The 19,602-nt window shown below is 44.3% G+C and overlaps 1 protein-coding gene across 1 annotated transcript in view; it reads left to right on the top strand.

Moving 5' to 3' along the window:
* Positions 1–580: 580 nt before the first annotated feature.
* LOC101823544 (aldehyde oxidase 4) overlaps positions 581–19,602 on the top strand; it is a 53,320-nt gene continuing 34,298 nt past the window's right edge. Inside the window, exons 1-9 of the mRNA XM_040753582.1 lie at positions 581–769; positions 3,860–3,917; positions 8,427–8,523; positions 10,145–10,253; positions 12,115–12,241; positions 13,959–14,020; positions 16,793–16,876; positions 17,553–17,633; positions 19,300–19,444. Of these exons, the coding sequence (XP_040609516.1) occupies positions 716–769; positions 3,860–3,917; positions 8,427–8,523; positions 10,145–10,253; positions 12,115–12,241; positions 13,959–14,020; positions 16,793–16,876; positions 17,553–17,633; positions 19,300–19,444 (817 nt within the window). The 5' untranslated portion in view covers positions 581–715. The remainder of the gene's footprint in view (positions 770–3,859; positions 3,918–8,426; positions 8,524–10,144; positions 10,254–12,114; positions 12,242–13,958; positions 14,021–16,792; positions 16,877–17,552; positions 17,634–19,299; positions 19,445–19,602) is intronic.

The raw sequence follows: 19,602 nt of genomic DNA, 5'->3' as shown, positions 1-19,602 counted from the left end.
AATCAAGCTTTAAAGACACCATTGAGGGAACTGAGAGTTGACTCAGTTGTTAAAACAACACTGGCTGCTCTTCCAGAGGAGCCAGGGTTCAAGTCCCATGACCCACATATTGACTCCTCTGTAATGGTTCCAGGGAGTCCAATGCCCTCTCTGGCTTCCATGTGCACTAGACACACCTGTGGTACGCAGACATGCATGAAGACAAAATAACCATACACATAAAATGGATTAATAAAAAAATTAAAGATACACTTGAGGTCTTTCATCACATTCATGAGAGAATCTCCGTTTGTGGAAAAACAAGAAAAACTGGAGAAGGGACCAGTCTCACTAGTGTGGACAGCATGGCATTGTTTTGTAGGCTGGTTAGTTATTTAAGTATAATCATAATCATCTGATTAAAAGTCACTTTTCGTAGATTAGCCTGAATCTAAACCCAACATGGAGAAACCAGTCGCTTCAGATAGCCACAGGAATTCTTGACTCACTCATGCCAGAGAAACAGATGCTGCCAAGAGCTGTCAAACCTCTGTGGGCCAGGCAGGCAGGGCTGTCGCGACTATAAATCGCCAGTGTTGGCTGTGCCGCTGGCATTTGTTCTCTGGGACCAGCAGGTGCCCACGCTCCTGCTCCGGTGTACCTGAGATACATAGGCAGACACGTCTGCAGTGGGGCATTTGTTTCATTTTTGTGTTCCTGGTTTTCCATTGACACGATGCCTTCCATTTTTCGTTCTGACGAGCTGATTTTTTTTGTGAATGGAAGAAAGGTAAGTTTCTGGCATGACTAATGAGATTTTCATTCTTGGATGGTAAAAGTCAGACTTACTCTTCTCCACTGGGCTTCAGCTCCTTAGTGGCTCATTATATCCACTTTGGCATCCAATTATGAAATCGTGAGTGTCTGTTTGCTTTGCATTCTCACTTGGAATCAGTGTTTTTTTAAAAAAAAAAGAACATTTTATTTGTTGTAAGGTGACAAGCGTGAATTCCGACAGGGCTGCTTCATGCTGCAGGGTGAGTGGCTGACATGTGTCCCTTCTGCGTTTGCTGACTGTGAGCTCCACCTGAGTTCACTAATACCCTTTCACAGGAAAGAGACAGGACGCTGAGGGAAACAACAGCAAATGACTCTCAAATGATAGCGATTCCCTCAGCCTAGCCCATCACCCAGGCAGACAGTTCAGTCGATTGGCAGTCTCTGTAGAGGACAGGGCCGGAAGATGTTCAACCTTGTTCTTCAGGAGAAAAGTAAGCATGTGGGGAGCTTGGAGTGCTTTACAGCCCGAATTTATATTTACTCATGTGTGGCAATTAACAAGAAAAAAAACAGGTAAAAGTAATTTCTAACGGTTCTTGTTTCTCACACCTTGGTGATGCTGTATTGCTGAGTTTTTTAATGAAAGAAACAAAGCACCAACAAAGGCAAAAACTCTTAGCAATTTTTCCAGTCAAATAGTAGAGAAAAGGTCATTTCCGAGACCCTGTAAATTTGTAAACACAGAATGAGAGACAGAGAGGGAGGGAGAGAGAAAGAGACAGATAGAGAGATGGAAAGAAAAAAATCAGAACAGAACAGAAAGAAAGCCCGGTGTAGCGATCTGGAATGACCTGAAAGAACCTAGCACATCAGCAGCGTAATTGCTAAGCGACAGTGTCAGGATTGCAAGACTGAGGTGGGGGGGAAGTGGCTTTTGTTGATTCGTCCTTAAATGTTGTTTAATGTTTTAATGCTAAAATACATACATGTTCCCCAAACATCAGTTTCCAGTTTCTTGGATGCATAACTGAAATGTAGGTGCTCTAAGCTCATTTTATCTGACATATTTCTAGGACAAATTGTAGACGTCAGAAAAGGTGGCAGTCTACACAACCCTGAAGAAGGTATTAGGCCACCACCGGTTCTTTTCTTTGGACCCAGAGCTCAAGCTGACTGAGGCACAGTGTCCATCAGTACTCATCATCCCACAGGCTCCCCAGGGTGCCGCTCTGCTTCCGGTGTTGGCGTTTCTTCCTTTCCTTCTGCCTCCCTCCCCCATATGCTTTTCCGATCATCTCAAACGTGTCTGTTTGTCATCTGCTTTTCTTGTGCCCACTTAGAAATGCGGCTGTTTCCTTGAGACAGAGGCCCTGTTTGTGGGGCATGAATGCCTGGCTTCTGAAGTTGTGAAAACAGTGGCATAGGATGCGAACCCCCATTTGTTTTGATTTGGGGACTCAGCACTGGTCTTGGATTAGTATGCATTCCTCTGTGAAAACTTCCTCATCAGAGTGTCGTTTCTAGGCTGTGCTTACCTTTCGCAGGCTTGTTCTCATGCTGGAGGCACGGGCACCTTTTGGGTCCCCCCCAAGCCCTCTCTCCCAAAACACTTGCATGAACATTCTTCCGAATGACTCCTCACAGACGCTGCCAGGTGACTGTGAAATCTCAGCAAGGCTAGTCCACAGGTCCGGCCTGGTGGCTTTCCAAAACCCAGTACAGACTCATTCCCCACAGGTGGTGGAATGCTGCGTGCTTTCTCTGTGGAAACATACGTTTTGTCGGTATCTGGCATACAGGCGCTTGCTGCAGACTAACTTCCTGCATTTTGCTACTCTGCTGTTGTCTCTGCATTGTTTTCAATTACCAGATGGAGATTTGGGGGGCGCTTGCCCCCCATTTCATATGCTTCCTAAGAAGAGGTTTGTTCCTTTACGCGGTTCCTGAGATATTTTGCTAGCGACTGAGAATGCTGGCCGCTTGACATCTGATTTGCAGCTGACAGGCTTAATCACTCCACATTAAAACTCTCTTCCTTTGGAACCCGGCCACACTCTGTGCTCTTTGGACCTGAGACAGGCGTGACTGAAGGGGACAGCAGTACACTTGTGTGGCAATCCAAGGCCCGCTAACACGAGGACTGAACGTACAGTATTTACCAGGAGTGCCGTAGCAGGAAAACCAAGCACTAAGTGTCATCAGACCTTGGTCTGGGGACAGAGAAAATGGGGAGAAGGAACTACAGTCCTCATTATCAGCCCCTGCTGCTATCTTGTTCCCAGCTTGTCAATCATCGCCATGTGCTCATAGTTAAGGTGTTAAAGAATGTAGTGCCTCTGCTCTTAGGCCCCTACACACACACACACACACACACACACACACACACACACAGATGGTCTGTAGTGTGGGAGTTCGGCTAATCTCTGCATTCCTAAATCTTCTGAGGACTTTAGAAGGAGAACTGCACACAGGAGATGTTTAGTGAAGAATCGATGGTTCACTTGCCTTGCTCAAAGGCAATGAGAACACAAGGCGCTGTGGAGAACGGTGCCCTCCGTGTCTGGGTTCCATGCTGTTCTGCCTCCAGGTCAGCAGCGTTCTGACTTGCTTTCCCCGTCTTGCCTGGCTGTCCCAGCAGAGGAGCTGGCTGAGTTCCTCCAAGTCCTGAGGGCAATGGGCTTTCCTATGTGCCAACTCCAGTAACCCCTGTGCTCAGCTGAGGGTGGAGCCAGGAGGAGAGCCATTTGACTTTCCCTCGCAGACTGGTAGAGCTGGGAAGCGAAGACCCTGGTGCTAAGGAACATCTCTGGCTAACATGTTTTCACAACTTTCTATGGCTGTGAGTTATGGGGGTCCTTCCTGTGTGTCTGTTTCTCATTTGGTGCTTCCCGAATAAGTCAGGAGTCAATGCTCATCATAGATGATAGAAAATTCAGACATGGAGATGAAGTGTCCTTGCTTCTCCAAACTCTTGGTGCCAAGAATCATTAAGAGATTTCTGTAAAGCAACCCACAGCATAAATGTACCCTCCGACCAAAGGCTTGGCCTGCTGTGACCTATGACAGCATCTCCAACCCCTTCCCTTGTTTCACAATGTAGGTCATAGAGAAGAATCCTGATCCCGAAAGGAATCTACTGTTCTACGTGAGGAGAGTCCATATCCTTTGACTGTAAATGGGAAGAAAACGGTTAAAGATTATCAGAAGGGCTAGTGGGGTGGTGGCTCAGTGTTGAGAGCACTTACTGTTCCTCCAGAAGAACTGAGTTCAAGTCCCAACACCCACATTAGACAGCTAACAACCACCTGGCAATTCACACGTCCAGCACCAGAGAGAGCCACTGTCCTCTTATGTTCTCAGCAGGCTAACACACACACACACACACACACACACACACAGCGCACATCCATACAGTAACGTACATATAAATAAAAGTAATAAAAACAAATCTTTTTAAAATTATTGATCAGAAAAATCACCTGCATTCATTCTTGGTAAGTAACTTGTGTCCCATTTGTGATGTCTAGTTGGAGTTCAGAGAATGGCTGTATGGATTCATACTAGATTCATAGAGTCATGTTTCATTTATTGTATTTTCACTGGAGAAAAACTAAAAGAAGCCTCCAGTGGGCTGTGAGTGCTTACCCTGTAAACAATTTCATGACTTCTGAGGGCCATATTCATCCCAATGATTAAGCAACTCTAGGCAAACTTATGTTCAGCCAAATGTCGAAGTTGTGTGTCCCTGATAATGGTGTTTTTATCTGACTCCTCCTACACCCTTATATAATTCTTACCAGAGGAAACAAATTTTTAGAAATATATTTCAGAATCCTGATGTATGATCTATGTTCTCTCAGGTTTTCACCCCGACCTTATTCTTTTTCTGTCTGGGCTTGATTTTCCTTTCCTCCAAGATTTTCATCAGATGTTAGTAAACAGTTCTCCAAGACGAAGAGTTTCTTGTGTTTGAGTGCAACAGTGAGGGAGTGGCCCTAGTTAGTGACTGGGACTGTGGTTATACAATCTCTGTCTGAACACGGGCATGTAAACACATATGTAACAGGTGGACCCACGCAGGCATGTAAGCACATATATAACAGGTGGACTCTGCATAAGTTCTATTCTCCAGTCACCAGAACCATTGCTAAGTTCCTGAGTTCTGTCTCTTTACACTTGGTGAGAGAAAGACAGAGACAGAGACAGAGAGATCAAGAGTCTCAGCACACAAGTGGAGGACAGAGGACAACTTGAGGGAGTTAGTTCTTTCCTTCTACCACGTGAGCTCCAGGCATCAATATCAGAGTCGGGCTCAGTAGCAGGCTCCTTTGCCTGGTGAGCCATCTCTCTAGCCCAAGCTCTGGTTTCAGTGTCATACTGTCGCCTATCATAGACTTGTGGATATCAACAATTGAAGAGAGTTAGGTAATGAAAACACAGAGTCGTCTATCCTATTCTTCCCTTCAGACTATAATCATTTCTTAAGTTAATAATATGTACTCACCGGGAGTGGGGAGACAGTAATGTGTTTGTCTTGCAAGCACAAGGACATGAGTTCAAGATTAACTAAAAAAAAATCTTTAAAAACACCAGATGTGGTACAGTGGGGAGGCAGAGACAAGTAGATCCCTGGAACTCACTAATTAGTCAGCTAAGCCTATTTGTCAATGTTGACTGTACCTGTGGAATGACACTGAGTTTGGCCTCCAGCCCCCATGTGGACAAACACACACACACACACACACACACACACACACACACACACACACACACGCATGCACGCAGTGAGCCCTGTTGCCAGGCACCAGGAAGCCAGTGGTGAACAAGACATTGCCATCGTTTCTCTCTCCACCTCCCAATTAACACTTCTACAATGTCTGACCTTAACAAAGGTTTTCTCTCCAGCGAATGTTTGGCTCTGCTAGCAACAGTGCCAACCTAAAGCACTCTCACAGTATCCTGTAGACCATCCCCAGGCCCGGGTCCTATGTTTACATTCATAATTTTAATCCTCCCTTATATTGTGCCTTTCATATTGCAGAAATGTCAGGCCCCACAAAACCCCGATTTACTGCTGACTTGGGCCCTGGCTTAGGTATCATGCCCAGACTATGACACAGAATGAACATTGTCATCTCCCTTCTATTATTCCATCTCCTCCATGCACAAAATCAGGAGCTGTGGTGGCCTTTGCCCTGGGTTCCTGACATCACATAAACCAAGTGAGATGGTTGGCGCTGTAATCCCAGCACTCTAAAGGTAGAGGCTGAAGGATCAGAAGCTCAGGGTCATCCTAAACTACATAGTAAGTCTGGGGACAGCCTGGACCACAGAGACCCTATCTTAAAAACAAACGAGTAATAAACAGTTCATATTTACTCAAATAACAAATTTTTCTGAAGCACTAAGTATTCAGAAGCTAGACAGGCACTGCCTCTGGCCCACCCTAGTGAAGGAGATGGCCATAGCAGACACACGGGGGAAGTGATGAGAGCCACGTGTTGTGAAGCACCAGAAGGATGCCCAGCCAGACATGGAGAGGGCGAGATGAGATAAGGGTTGAGCGCAACTTTTCAGCAAAAGCTGGACTGTTGGAGGCAGAGATGTTCCAATCGAAGGCATGGAGCCAGAGGAAAAGGACTATCATGTTTTGGAGAAATAAACAAAGTTTCTGTTGACATACATAAAGTGCTGAAGGAGAGGAGGGAGAAATGTGACAGGAAATGCAGACGAGATAAGCAATGAGAGCCTTAAAGAAAGGGACCAGGTCTGGCATGCTCCCTGTACATTTAGGCTAAAACAACTTCTAAGTACACTGCAGGGCTGCCTGTCTTGGGGGCAGTGAGAAATCTCTTTAATGGGAAGGACCAAAACACACTTACAACATATTGTTTCTACTCAGCCCAAGTAATGTTTCTATGTTTAGCATTTATAAAAATAAAGCATAGCTACTTAAGTTTGAGATTGTTCAGGATAAGCCCATCCTACTCCATTATCAGCTGTTTGTTTGCAGTTCAGATTTAACTGAGGGTCTGTATCTGTCTGGCCACACTGTCTAATGATGAGCCCCAAGATGAGCCAATAGAACACAGAAGGAATCGATCAGGGCTAGCTGTGAGGGAAGAAAGAGAGTCTTGAAACTAGCTGGTAGACATCCAGAGGGCAAAGAGGTCAGAGGAATCAGTTGTCCACATTTCACTCAGATGGCTCTAAAACATGCACACAGCTCTCCTGTTACATGCTGACCGACTGAAGACTTATCCACCTTTGAGACAGATAGCACTTGGGTTTCTTGGCTTGAAATTTTCTGGATCCCCAAAGCAGAAACTAAGGACTCCTTGCTTTTTTGTACCCTACTCCCTGGAGCACTTTAAGGGCTACCCCACACTACCTTCAGCCTCTGTCTCAGACCTGAGCAGCCGTAACTGGCTCAGAATTAAAGAGCAGAGTCGGGTGTGCAAAGCCTTCTTGGGAAGGCTGCAAAGAGCTCCTCAGTTAGGATTCCAAAACCCACAAGTATCCTGATTGCAGCTCCTCATCAAGGGCAGCAATTACAAGAAGAAAATTACTCAATCCTCACCCAAGCCAATTATCAGCTCCACCTGGAAAAATACTCTTACTCTGCACCCAGAAAAGGCCCCAAGCCAACTCTGGTAGATTCCTGGATTCACCTAAAGAAGAAGATTTGCATACATCCTTTGTTCTCTCTCTGAGAAAACATGCAAACGTCTGACATAGTGATCAGGATAGGGCTGGTTCAAGAGCCATGGTTATTACTGCTATTTGCTAAACTAGGGTTTATACCCAGGGCTGCTCACATGCTAGACAAAGGGTCTGTTGCTGCTCTGTATCCTCAGCCCTTAAATTGATATTTTCTAATTCCATAAGAAAGCAAAAGTAAATATCAATGTCCAGGAGAAAATTAAGCCTCCCAGGAGGATTTCTCTGATTTTACACAAACCACCTTCTATGACATCCAAAGAAATGACACTATATGGATTCATCTTCCATTGCCCACAATTCTGAGTTCTGTAAAAGTCATGCAATTTCCACATTGCCTTTGGGTGCAAACGCTAAACTACTGACAGCAGGCTCCTGCAGTCTGTGTATCTTACTCAGGAAGAACTCACACATGATTCATTGCAGAAATATCTGTGCTTTGACTGAAAGGTGCTGTCCTATACCACTGGAAATGCCATATCATTGCAAGGCACTGTCCTATACCACTGGGAATGCCGTATCACCTTCCTTGGTTTTGTTCTTGTGAAACAGAGTCTCTGTGTATTCCAGGCTACCCTACCCTGTGTTACCCAAGCTGCATCAAATTCACAGCAATCCTCCTGCCTCAGCTTCCAAAATCCTAGTAATAATAAGTACAAATCACAATTTCTAGCACGTGCTAGTTCTTTTTTATCGTTTAGTGTTCTTCTGGGCACTGAGAGAGGCAAGCACTCTACCACTGAGCTGGCTTCCCAACTAGTATTTCATCGCCTTCCCTACTAAATTGGAAATTCTTATATTCAAAACTGCCCTGGGACCCAGTGTTCAGAAAGCTGGTGTAGCCCCTGAATAGTCCCTCCACAGCTTTCATCAATGAGCTGAGATGGAAAAGTAGAAACGAAACAACTCCAGCAACTTGGGTGGCTTTTCCTTGACTGTCCTTCCAGTCCATCTCAGAGGCACTAAATATGGCTGTGGGGGAGGTGGCTGCGGTGCCTGTACAGTGATGGTGTCAAGATATGACCCCAAGAGCAAGAAGATCCAGTATCCTTTGCGCTGGCCTGGCCGTGCTCTGGGCACATCTGGGAAGGACAAGGAGCCTTTCCCACGAAGGCTTCCCTTTCCCTGACACTGTGCACCTCTCCCTCCTGTCTCCCAGTCTCTAACAAGCTCGTCCTGCCTCCATGTCTTTTCCACAAATTTGTCCTGTGTTCTGAGCTCTCAGGGCTCTGTTCTCTGTTGTTGTAAAACAGTTCCTTTGCCGTTGAACAGGGAGTTCAGAGAAGTGTCTGCAAGAATGGATAACGCAGAGTTAGAGTCTTAGTGACACTTAGGTCTTAGCACATTCTGAGAAAAGTCATTTTCCCAGGAGAATGAGTTGATTACCCAAATCAAGCTGCAACACCTCTACTTGAAAATGCAAATCCGCTCTCTGGTGGAACATGGAGGTGAAGGTGGAGTTGTCTACTGCCAAGGTTTTGCTTGGGTGAACTGGGTGGGTGGTGCCATTCACAAATGATAGGACAAATGGAAAGGCTGAGGAGGCAGAAGTGTCGGGTAAGCTGGGGACACATCTACGGTGCTTAGCAGCTATCTCCAGAGAATTGTACAACAGGTGTTTCTATACAGCGCTTAGCTGTTCAGGGAAGATCTCTTCTCAGGAGTTAATTTATTGGGTGTTATTAACAGAAATAACAAGATACTGGCAAAATAACCAGCATTTACTGGATGCTTGTGAATGTCGTACACTGTTCCAGATGCTTACATATTAAACATGTCATCAAATTTACTTCTCCAAACAACCTCAAGAGAGTATGACTGTCACCAGCATTTAAAACTGAGAAAGAACAGCAAAAAAGTTAAATTCTATGAATATCTTAGTGGTGGATGCAGGCTTTCAGCCAGTCTAGAAGGCGGTGAAGACTTCAAGAGAACAGAGAGTTGTGGAGCACAGTCAGAAAACAGAAAGGGAAATGGGCAAAGAAAGATGTGTGCGCCTGTGTTCACCCACACTAAAAACATGCCCACTCACACACACACATACACACATATACATCCACTCACACACACACACACACACACACAACAGACATACATGCATACACACATACACACACATTCACAAACATGCCCTCATACCCACTCAAACACACACACACACACACACACACACACATTCACATGCTAAAACAAAAAGGAAGAATTGCAAGAAGGAAAAATATACACATATGAATTCACAAATACCACCTTCTCAGTCTGTAATGTTACTTGTAAGTATGTTTTCAGGGCTGGCCATTTGGTACTGGGCAAGACTATTTCTCTCTCTATCATCATTCCTTAGTTGCCTGTAGTTCTCCATGTAGGCCTGATGCCTTCAGGGATCCATAGAGGAACACTTCCTTACTTGCCTCACAAGGAAAGAAAACTAAAATAAGGAAAGGTGAGGGAAGGTCACTTAGGAGTCCAACATGGAAGTGTCCCTCTTTTCCTTCCTCCACTTGTGATATGTAAGTTCTTTCTCAGGCATGGCCAGGTGATGGTTGTATAGGTCATCTTCTCTGTGGTTGGGGAAATACAGCCTTCCTCTGGACTGAAATGACTCCCCAAGTTTTGTAACCCATTCCCCATGATTTCAGTGTGTTCTCTTTACATAAGCCCATCACAGCCACTACCCAGCAACAGCATGCCTGGTGCCCATCTGCTCTCTCCATGGGGCAGCCATTACCACAGTGGAAGGTGTGGGGAGCATCAAGAAGAGGATTCACCCTGTGCAAGTAAGATCACAATGTTATGGGGACCAGATGCTAGAGCAGGCATGGCCCGTAGTCTGGTGTGTTCTCCTAGGGTCTCTAAGCTGGGACAGGCATGGTCCACAGTCTGGTGTGCTCTCCTGAGGTCTCCAAGCTGGAACAGACATGGCCCGTAGTCTTGTGTGTTCTCCCAAGATCTCCAAGCTTGAAATCCTTTATAATTTTACTTCCTTGTTTCATAGCTAGGAATCTTTTTCAGAGATCTCTTCAAGATAATGTCATTGACTGTAAAGACATCTTAACCCGAGAGACCTTCTCAGCTCTGTCCTTGCCAGTAACTAAAAGACAAGGACAGTCTTACTAAAAAAGGAAACAAGGCAGAAAATGGGAGTTTATAGAAAATAGACCTCTTCATTTCTCACAATGGGAGGCTGATGAGAGTTCATCTGTAAGTGAGAGAAGGCTCCAGAAACATCACCCAACTACTTGCTACAATTAAAATGCAGCAGGGTGGGTTATTCGAGTTTGGAGGGCTCTTCAAAGAAAGGGTGGCATGGTTTCCCTGTGACTGAGCAGGAACTCCTGCTGGGTGAGTTTTAAGGCAGAATGTAGAAAAACAAGGTTCTTTCCCTTAGGGCTCCTTCCTTGAAACATTGCAGCTGGAACAAGGAGGCTTCACTGCCTGCCCGTTGCCCTTGACAGGGACCTGCTCATATCTTCCAGCCGTGAACTCAAATAGCTGTGTTCTTCAGAAGATTTTACCCAGCATCTACCTCTCATCACTTTAGCTATACAAGTGTTTCCTTCTATGTTTAGTAGATCTGACTCTCTCAGGTCTTGATGGGACACGTTTGTTCAGTGGTACCCCGGAGCAGGCTTGCCTGGCTTGCAAATTTACAGGGTTTCTGCTGATTGTCTTTAGACATATCCATAGTCAAGTTAAACCAGACACCCTTAAAGGGCCTTGGTTTGCATTGTACTTGCCATGGTAGTGGGGGTTTTGTACAATAAAACTTGGAAAAGAGGATTCACCTAAAGGGTTCTGTCTCCCCAAGAGAGCCAGGTGTTAACCACAACAGCAGATTCTAGTCCAGACTATCTGTCACAGGAGACACAAGTGCCATGTAGTGATAAATCCAACACAGCCATGTTGTCCCCTAGCACTAAAATAACGTCTGTCCTTTCAGTTGAACCAGAGTATTCGGCTTTCATTATAGGAGCCACGATGTGGTGGTGGTGGGGGAGGGGATAATTTGAGAGCACTAGAATCATACGCAAGACAGCTAGGTGAGTGTGTAGTGACAGGCAGGCTGGGCTGGCACTCCTGGTTTCACTTGCTGCTTCCTGGCTTAGGGATTTTGTATAGAGCAAATAAATTGACATTTTCCCCCATTGTCTTCTCTGTATAAGATTGAATACACATGATTTAAATGTGTGAATAACCCAGCAATATGAAATAGATGTTCTTCTTGTTTTAAGTATCTAGAGTACAACATTTAGTACACTAAAAATCCTCTAATCTGAAAGAGCACGAAGATGCCTGTACAGAGCCTGCTGAATTGATTCACACAATTCATTTATTCTGCAAAGTACAGGCCATTATTACCCTAATTGTAAAATGAAGAAAAGTTAGAGCATCCCAAGTGATAGAGTAAGTGAGCTACTGGAAGGAAAAAAGAAAGCAGGCATGAGAATGATTCAGCTACTGGGCTTTAAAAAAAAAAAAAAAACAAAACTACCTGTATCTGACTTCAGAAAATTACCTTCTTCCTCCAGAGGTGAGCGTTTCTCCTGAAGTTGTTTTCAGGAAGTTTAGACTCTGTGCTGCTGGCTGGCGTGCAAGGCCGCAGGTGTAATGCTCTAATGGTGTGCCTTTGCCTCTCAGGAACGGCTGGCCAAGTGTCATGGCACACAGTGTGGATTCTGCAGCCCTGGCATGGTGATGTCCATCTACATTCTGCTCAGGAACCACCCAGAGCCCACACCCGATCAGATCACTGAGGCGCTTGGAGGTGAGGCTTTTGCAAGCACTGCTAGCGCAGCCTTTTCCAAACATGGAAATGTGGGTAGAGTGGAACCACAAGGTTTTGTTGTTTGTGTTTTAACTCATCTGTCTAAATCACTCACTAACATTACTTCATAAAATCACTATACATTTTTATAAGCTGGTTGGTGGGGGCTCAGAAACAATGGGTTATCACAGACAAACAGTAACCAATTCAATTGCTACAAAAATAGTGATATAGCTAAGTGTAAAAATTGTGACTTTGGCCGGGCGGTGGTGGCGCACGCCTTTAATCCCAGCACTCGGGAGGCAGAGGCAGGCGGATCTCTGTGAGTTCGAGGCCAGGCTGGACTGACACAAAAACAGTACAGAGAAACCCTGTCTCATAAAAACCAAAAAAAAATTGTGACTTTGTATCTACAAAGACAAGCTAACAAATGTAGTTTCTATCAGAACCCTTCCTAGTTTGAGAGAATGAGATCTAAGGTATTAATGGTATTGATGCAACAAATAGCCGTTAAAGGACAGCTCCTTGTCCCTTTCCCCAAACAGACACAGGCAGAAACTCAATTATGATGAAAAGATGCAAAAGAAAACCAGGTCAAAGTTCAACTTAAATGTGTTTGGAATTGGCATATTTTCTCTCCACAACTTCTTGGTTCAAAATTTTCTGGTTAACTGCTGTGGCCTGTAGTGGTTGGGTGTAATTTTAACCCAGTCTGTTAAGTACTCAGTAATCTTTTTATTGTTCAGTGAAGCACTAAGCCCCATGGAGTAACTACTAGGAGCTTTGAGACTTGGAGAAATCATGAGAGTCTCCCTGTGTTATTAAGACCTCTTCATAGTTACCATTCAAACAGCTTGTAAAGTTTGCACAATATTTTTCAAAACTTTGAGACAGGACATCATTATATAGCCCTGGCTATCCTGAAACTCACTGTATAGACCAGGCTGACCTCTACCCTCTGAGTGCTGGGATCAAAGGCATGTGCCACCACCCCTGAATCGTGCACATTTTTTAAGAATAGCGGTTTCCTTCCTACTTCCATCCATATTTTGGAAATGTTGACTAACTGAACAATATCAGCTATGCACTGAACACCTGCTGTGCATTCTCAGTGGGTTCAAGAACATCCAAGGCAATCTTGCTTTTCCAACTTCTGATCTGACAAGTAAACTAAGTAAATGACCCAACACACTTATTGCCGGATCCAGACAATCAGTGGAACAGCCCTGCCTGAAGTATTCCCCTGGAGAACAGAGCCAGAGACCTTCAGCCCCTGTGTCGGTCAGCTATCCATTACTATGGCAAAATGCCAGAGATAACTAACTTACGAAGAGAACAGCTTGGTTTTGGCTCACAGTTTGTAGACTCCAGCTCAGGATCTGTGGACTCCATTGCTTTGCACTTGTAGTGGCGCTGCTCATCTTGGTGGAACTAGCTGGCAGAGAAAAACTGCTGGTCCCATGGCTTTCTGTTTAGGGAATAGGCATGGGATAAGACACGAAGAGTTGGTCGGGAAATGTGATGGTTTCTCTAGTGTTTAAAAAAACTGTAATCACATACTTGTCGTTAACATCCCCAAGGGAAGTGTTTTTTCAAAGAATCTTACTGGGTTTCAGAGCAAAAATAGACTTAACTGTTTTCCTGAAAACACTAAGCATAGATGTGCAGTCTATTTCTGTATGAGACCATAAGACCTGATTAATTCCTTATCAACCAGGTAACTTGTGCCGATGTACTGGGTACCGTCCAATTGTAGAAAGTGGGAAAACGTTCTCGTCGGTAAGTTAAGATGTTGTAGCTTATGTGAACACGGGTGGGGGATTATTTACTTGATCAAGGGGAGCTCACTGGTGGCTACACTATGGAGGAACAGTACTCCCCTCTCTGCAGCTCCTCAGGAAGGGATGAGGCATCCTGAGTCCCTGTCTCATGCACAGTGCTGTGTTGGTGAACCGTGTTTTATGCAGATAGTCACACCGAGGTCATGAGTATTTTTATAAGTAAGCCCTCAGCATCTATGCAATTTCTTCAAGTTTGATGCTTTCCTGAGAAGTATGAAATTTATTCTACCACTCCAATAAATGTAAACTCTATTGAAGAGAATGAAATGTAGAAACAATAAAAGCAGCTAGTCTTGTGGCATGGAACTGAGGCCAGGAATGGAGATGTTGGTGTGCAAGATACTCTCGGGAGTACAGAGGGAGTTTGAGCAGCCTGCATCACCTAGCGAGGCCCAATAGAGCACTTATTAGCATACATGAGACCCAAGGTTCAATCCCCAGTGCAAGAAAGAAGGGGCCAGGGGAGGAAAGAAAGACAGGTGCTAAACAGGCACACATATTGAAGGAACACAGACTGAAGAGAATTGAAGGAAAGGAAAAGATAGAGAACGTATCAGAGAAAGGGAACTTTGAACTAAATTATAAAATAAATTACAGAAATGAATTGCTGAGGAAAGAGCAGTAGAAAAATTATAAGGAAGAAAATTGGTTGAAATAGAAAAAGATGTCCAATGTCCAAAGTTCATATTAAAAACAAAAAGGAAGAAAGAGAGAGAAGTTGGTATGGTGGGGGTTTTAAAAACTAAAGAAAGTACGCTGTTTGGGGCTAAAGAGTTTAGACTGGAAGCTGTTAGCCAACATAGAGACACTGTTCTGTTCCTGAGCCAAGAGTAACACAGCAGGGGGAACTTCACTTCCCTGTGGGAAGGACAAGCCTGGGCTGCTCAGTGTGGGGAAGGACTGCATGAGCTAGGCAGTATCCCGTGCAGAAGGGAATGTTGACAATGGTCAGTGGGGACAGAAAGATGGCTTCCAAGAAGAGCCTACCCATCATAACCAGGTCTAACCACCAGGCAGCAAAGACTTCGGGAAGCCAAGAACCCAAGTCTCCTTGAAAGCTGGAAAATATGACTAGTGCATACTGGGGTGGACAGTCTCAAAATCCACTTTTCACAATAAAAAGTATTTTATAACATTTTTGATGACCAAAAACAATTCAAAGTATACCAGTTCACTCCAAAAACTACAAGTTTTTGAGGAGCAAGGTTGATGCTGCATGCTTGTAATCCAAGCATTCAAGTAGTAGAGGCAGGAGATCAGAAGTCCTTGGCTACACAGTCAGTACTGGGCCTTTCAGAAACGCTAGAGACCTTCTCTAAGAATAAAAATTAAAACAACCTTGGAAACTTACATTTTTATACTATTACTAAGAATTTTCAGGAAGGTTTACAAACCACAGGCTAGTTCACTTTATCCCAAGATACTATCTATGGTATGTCATAATAGTAACACACGTTTTACCATTTTTTTACCTACAGAATGTGAAGAAATAGCACCTTCTTCATATTGCCCAGCCTAAAACTATATGGTCTTCTTTCAGATAAAAATCTATGTAAAGATGTAAACAGAAATACAAAGAATTAGTTCTTTTGATAGCACAGCTCACAGTGTTCGAACCCCTAATTAAGTCTATAGAAATGGACTTGGAGTTCAAAATACCAGCTATTACTTTTCACAGCAGGTCTGTGTGGGATTTTCCCATCAATAAGTGTAACCTTTATTATTCCAATTTAACAAGCCCAGCCTGTCCAGCACATGCTAAACCAGAAACTGGACTCTTGGTTATAATATGGCATTCATTGCCTCCAAATTGTCACACATCCTTGGCACTGTTTACCAAGATGAGAATAATAAATGAAACTGGGTATTGTGGTATACACTTGTAACTTGGGAGGTTAAGGCAGGAGGATTGCCCGAATTCAAGGCCAGCCTGAGCTATAAAGTGAATTACTTCCAGGTCAGCCCAGGCTGTAGTGTAAGACCTTCTCTCACTAAAGCATTAGAAAAATTAGAGTAGGAAGAAGAAGAAGAGGGGGACAAGGAGGAGGAAGAGGAATTGATGATGGTCACAACTGACAAATTCGGCCCAAAGGGTTACCTTTTGGTTTCACATTAAATATCCTGAAAATTATAATTAAATCATTAGTGATTTGAATCTTTCAAATAATTCATGATCTCCTTCACGTTTCTCTAATTGTTCAATAGTGGGTCACTTGCTGCCCTCACCTCCCAAACTCACATAGAGGTTTAAGCATTTTTATTGTTTGTGGAATAAAGCATCCAACCAAGGCGCTCACATATCAGCCTACCCACTGAGCTACCTATATCCCAGCCAGCCCCTTTTTTCTTGTTTTGTTTATTTGTTTTGATTTGTTTGGGCTTTTGTTTTTAAGACAGGGTTTCATATAGCCCAGAGCTTGCCTCAACCTTGCTGTGTAGCTAAGGATGGCCTTGAACTCCTAATCCTCCTGTCTCTACTTCCCAAGTACTGGGATTACAGGCATGTGCCTGCCTTGTTACCTATGTTTTACTGGGAGCTGGAGAAACAGTAACCAGGTGAGACACAAATGCTGCAGGGACCTCCTTCCATTCCGCTGGAAAGAGAAGTGAGGAGTCCACAGATTAGTTTGGTGGGTTACAGATGGGAGGCCTCAGGCATCATGTTCAGGAACTGACCGTGAAGTTGACCTACATTGAATTATTTCCCAAGGGACCTACTGTTTGCCAAATGAAAGGTTCTGGAAAATGCTGCATGGATCTAGAGGAAAAGTCTTTTGTTAGCAGAGAGGAAAAAGTAAGTGTCTGTTTTTCCTACCCCAATTGGGATTGACTCAAAAAATGCTAGCAAAAATCCAAATGTACCTATTCTTGTCAGTCATTACGAGGCAAAAATAAGTAAAATGCATGTCATGAAAAGTCTCAGTTTGAGAGTGCAGTGCACCATGGAAGGGAAGGCACGGAGGCAGGAACCTAAGACATCTGGTCTCACTGCATCCAGAGAGAGATGTGTGCTGGTGTTCAGCTCTCCTTCTCCTTTTCCGTCAGTCTGAGTCCATGGGAAGGTGTCCCTCACATTCAGAGTTAGTCTTTCCATCCATTTAGCCCAGTCAGTCTAGACTCTGCATCACAGACACGGCTGGAGGTTGTCTTCTGGAGGATTCTAGAGCCTGTTGAGTTGATAATCAATATTCACAACCTCAGGCACCTTTGTGCTCATAAATATACAATAATACAGGAGACCCAGTGCAGAAGTCTAACGCTCTTCTCCAACAGCAGAGAAGTCAAGAGTCATGTCCATGTAGGACACCACCCCTCAGTCCTGGGAGAAAGTGAAAGTCTATGTGAGGGGGGCCCCTGTGAATCCAGCATCTTGTTTTATATTGGGGTATGGTTGGGGGAGTGCTACACTTGAATATTGCTGAGTGTCTCTCAGTAACTCTGACTTTCCATTTGTGTTGTGTTTTGTTGAGATGTGTACTAAATTGTATAATGAAGATGAGTTCCAGCCCTTGGACCCATCACAGGAACCTATATTTCCTCCTGAACTGATCGTAAGTTGCTCTGCTTTTGTTGTCTCTTATGACATGGTGCATGTCCTTTTGTATTGTACTGTGGAACCACAAATCTCTAGCTATTAAGAGATGGGAATGAGTCTGCCATGATGGAGTCATTTTTTTTAGGGATGTGTTCAGTTCTTTCAATAGGCAATCATGTCAGAGGGCATGAAAGAGTGGTGTTTCTGGGAACCGCAGAGTCCCTTTGGCTGAATCCCTTCAGCTGAAGCTCCCAAGGTCACAGTACAGATGAGTCACTGAAGGTCATACAGATACCGATGGGTCTCTTAAGGCCAATTTGTAAAACAGTAAAGTGTCGGTAAAATGATGCTCAGGACAATGGAACTGTACTGTTCTTACAGTTAACCGCTGGTTCAACCTAGTAAAGAAAAGAGGAAAGGAAACTAATACGGCACATGGTTGTCTGCATGGTAGGAGAATTGGCGTCTCAGAATCCAGTGCCATGTATCCTCCCAGGGTGAGAATTTGGACACCTTGGCTAGGACTCAGGGGTTTTTTTGGGGGGGGGGTGAAGCTGGGATTTTTCTTTTCCTTTTTTTCTTTTTCTTTTTCTCTTTTCCTTTTTTCCCCCCATGGAATCATTAGCTTTAACGGTCAGCTTGCTATGACCTAGCATCACTTGGGAAGAAAGTCTCAATGAAGATATTGTCTATGTTGGGTTGGCCTGTGGGCGTGTCTGAGGGAAGATTTGTTGTTGTTTTCTTCTTTTTTTTTTAAACTTGTATTAATTCTGTGTGGACCTCACATCATGCATTCCGACCCCGCTTATCTCCCTGCCCCTCACATCTGCCCTCTGCCCTTGCCGACCCTCTGACAAAAAAAAAAACAAATTTATAAGAAAAAATGTGCCGCACCCCCCGACACACACCCTCGGCCAGACCAAGGAGTATGGGATGGGCAGCCATCTGTGTCCTCCATGAGTCAGTATTTTAAAGTTACATACCTAAATGTAGATCCATGTATACCTGATAGACATAAGTAAGGTTGTAAAAAGCAATTCCCTTACACACACACACACACACACACACACACATACAGCATGCAACACCTGTAAATAAAACAAGTGAGTGATTTTTAAATTTTTAAGGGAATAGTGTTCAGTAACATTTTTCCCATAGTCAGTGTTTCTCTGAGCCTGAAGATGAGTGTCTGACTGATAGTTAACATACTCTCCAGTCCATTGCCCACGGCTTTCTTGAAGAGCCGGGAGACAGGGGCAAGGAAATGGATTTACCCACATTTTCCCCAGAACCAAGGAAGAAAACATTCTCAGCTTCTCTCCACCTCACCTGTAGCATCGTTGCCGTTTACAGAAAAGATGACTCAAACACATGTACACATAGTTAATGGTAACTTAGAAGAGCCGTGCAGGAAGTCCTCTGACAACTCAGGTCTTCCTTGGGGGCTGTTTACTGTGGAAATTCTAATTCTCCAGTGGTGGGCAGAACCAGAACAGACCGAGACTCTGCCTCTCCAGACAGTCACTTCATGAGTATAAACACTGTTCCTATGAATACCTAGCAGGATGTGTCTCATTGATTTGGGAGTTTCAGTCTACCCTTTCCTGATCCCCGAGAAAGCTTGAAATGACCCGTGGACTCCCTGGACCCCCAGAAAGCGTAGTGGCATTGCTTCTCCACAGAGAATGGCCGAGGACCCACATAAGAGGAGGCTGACATTTCAAGGGGCCAGGACCACCTGGTTCATGCCTGTGACCTTGGAGGATCTTCTGGAACTCAAAGACAGCTACCCCAAAGCCCCACTGGTCATGGGGAACACCACAGTGGGTATGTGTTATTCGTGTGTGTTTCAGTTCAGATCAGGTAACTGAAACCCCTCCTCATACTCTGCGTAAGCAGGGTTGATTTCTACTCGTGGGACTTGGGGTCTTTTAGAATTTTTTCTTTTGCAAGTAAGTTCTATACATGATAGTTTTTACTCTGTC

The sequence above is a fragment of the Mesocricetus auratus genome, unplaced genomic scaffold, assembly GCF_017639785.1.
Source record: "Mesocricetus auratus isolate SY011 unplaced genomic scaffold, BCM_Maur_2.0 Super-Scaffold_100010, whole genome shotgun sequence".
In the NCBI taxonomy this organism is placed as follows: domain Eukaryota; kingdom Metazoa; phylum Chordata; class Mammalia; order Rodentia; family Cricetidae; genus Mesocricetus; species Mesocricetus auratus.
This window is presented reverse-complemented; position numbering and strand designations above follow the sequence as displayed.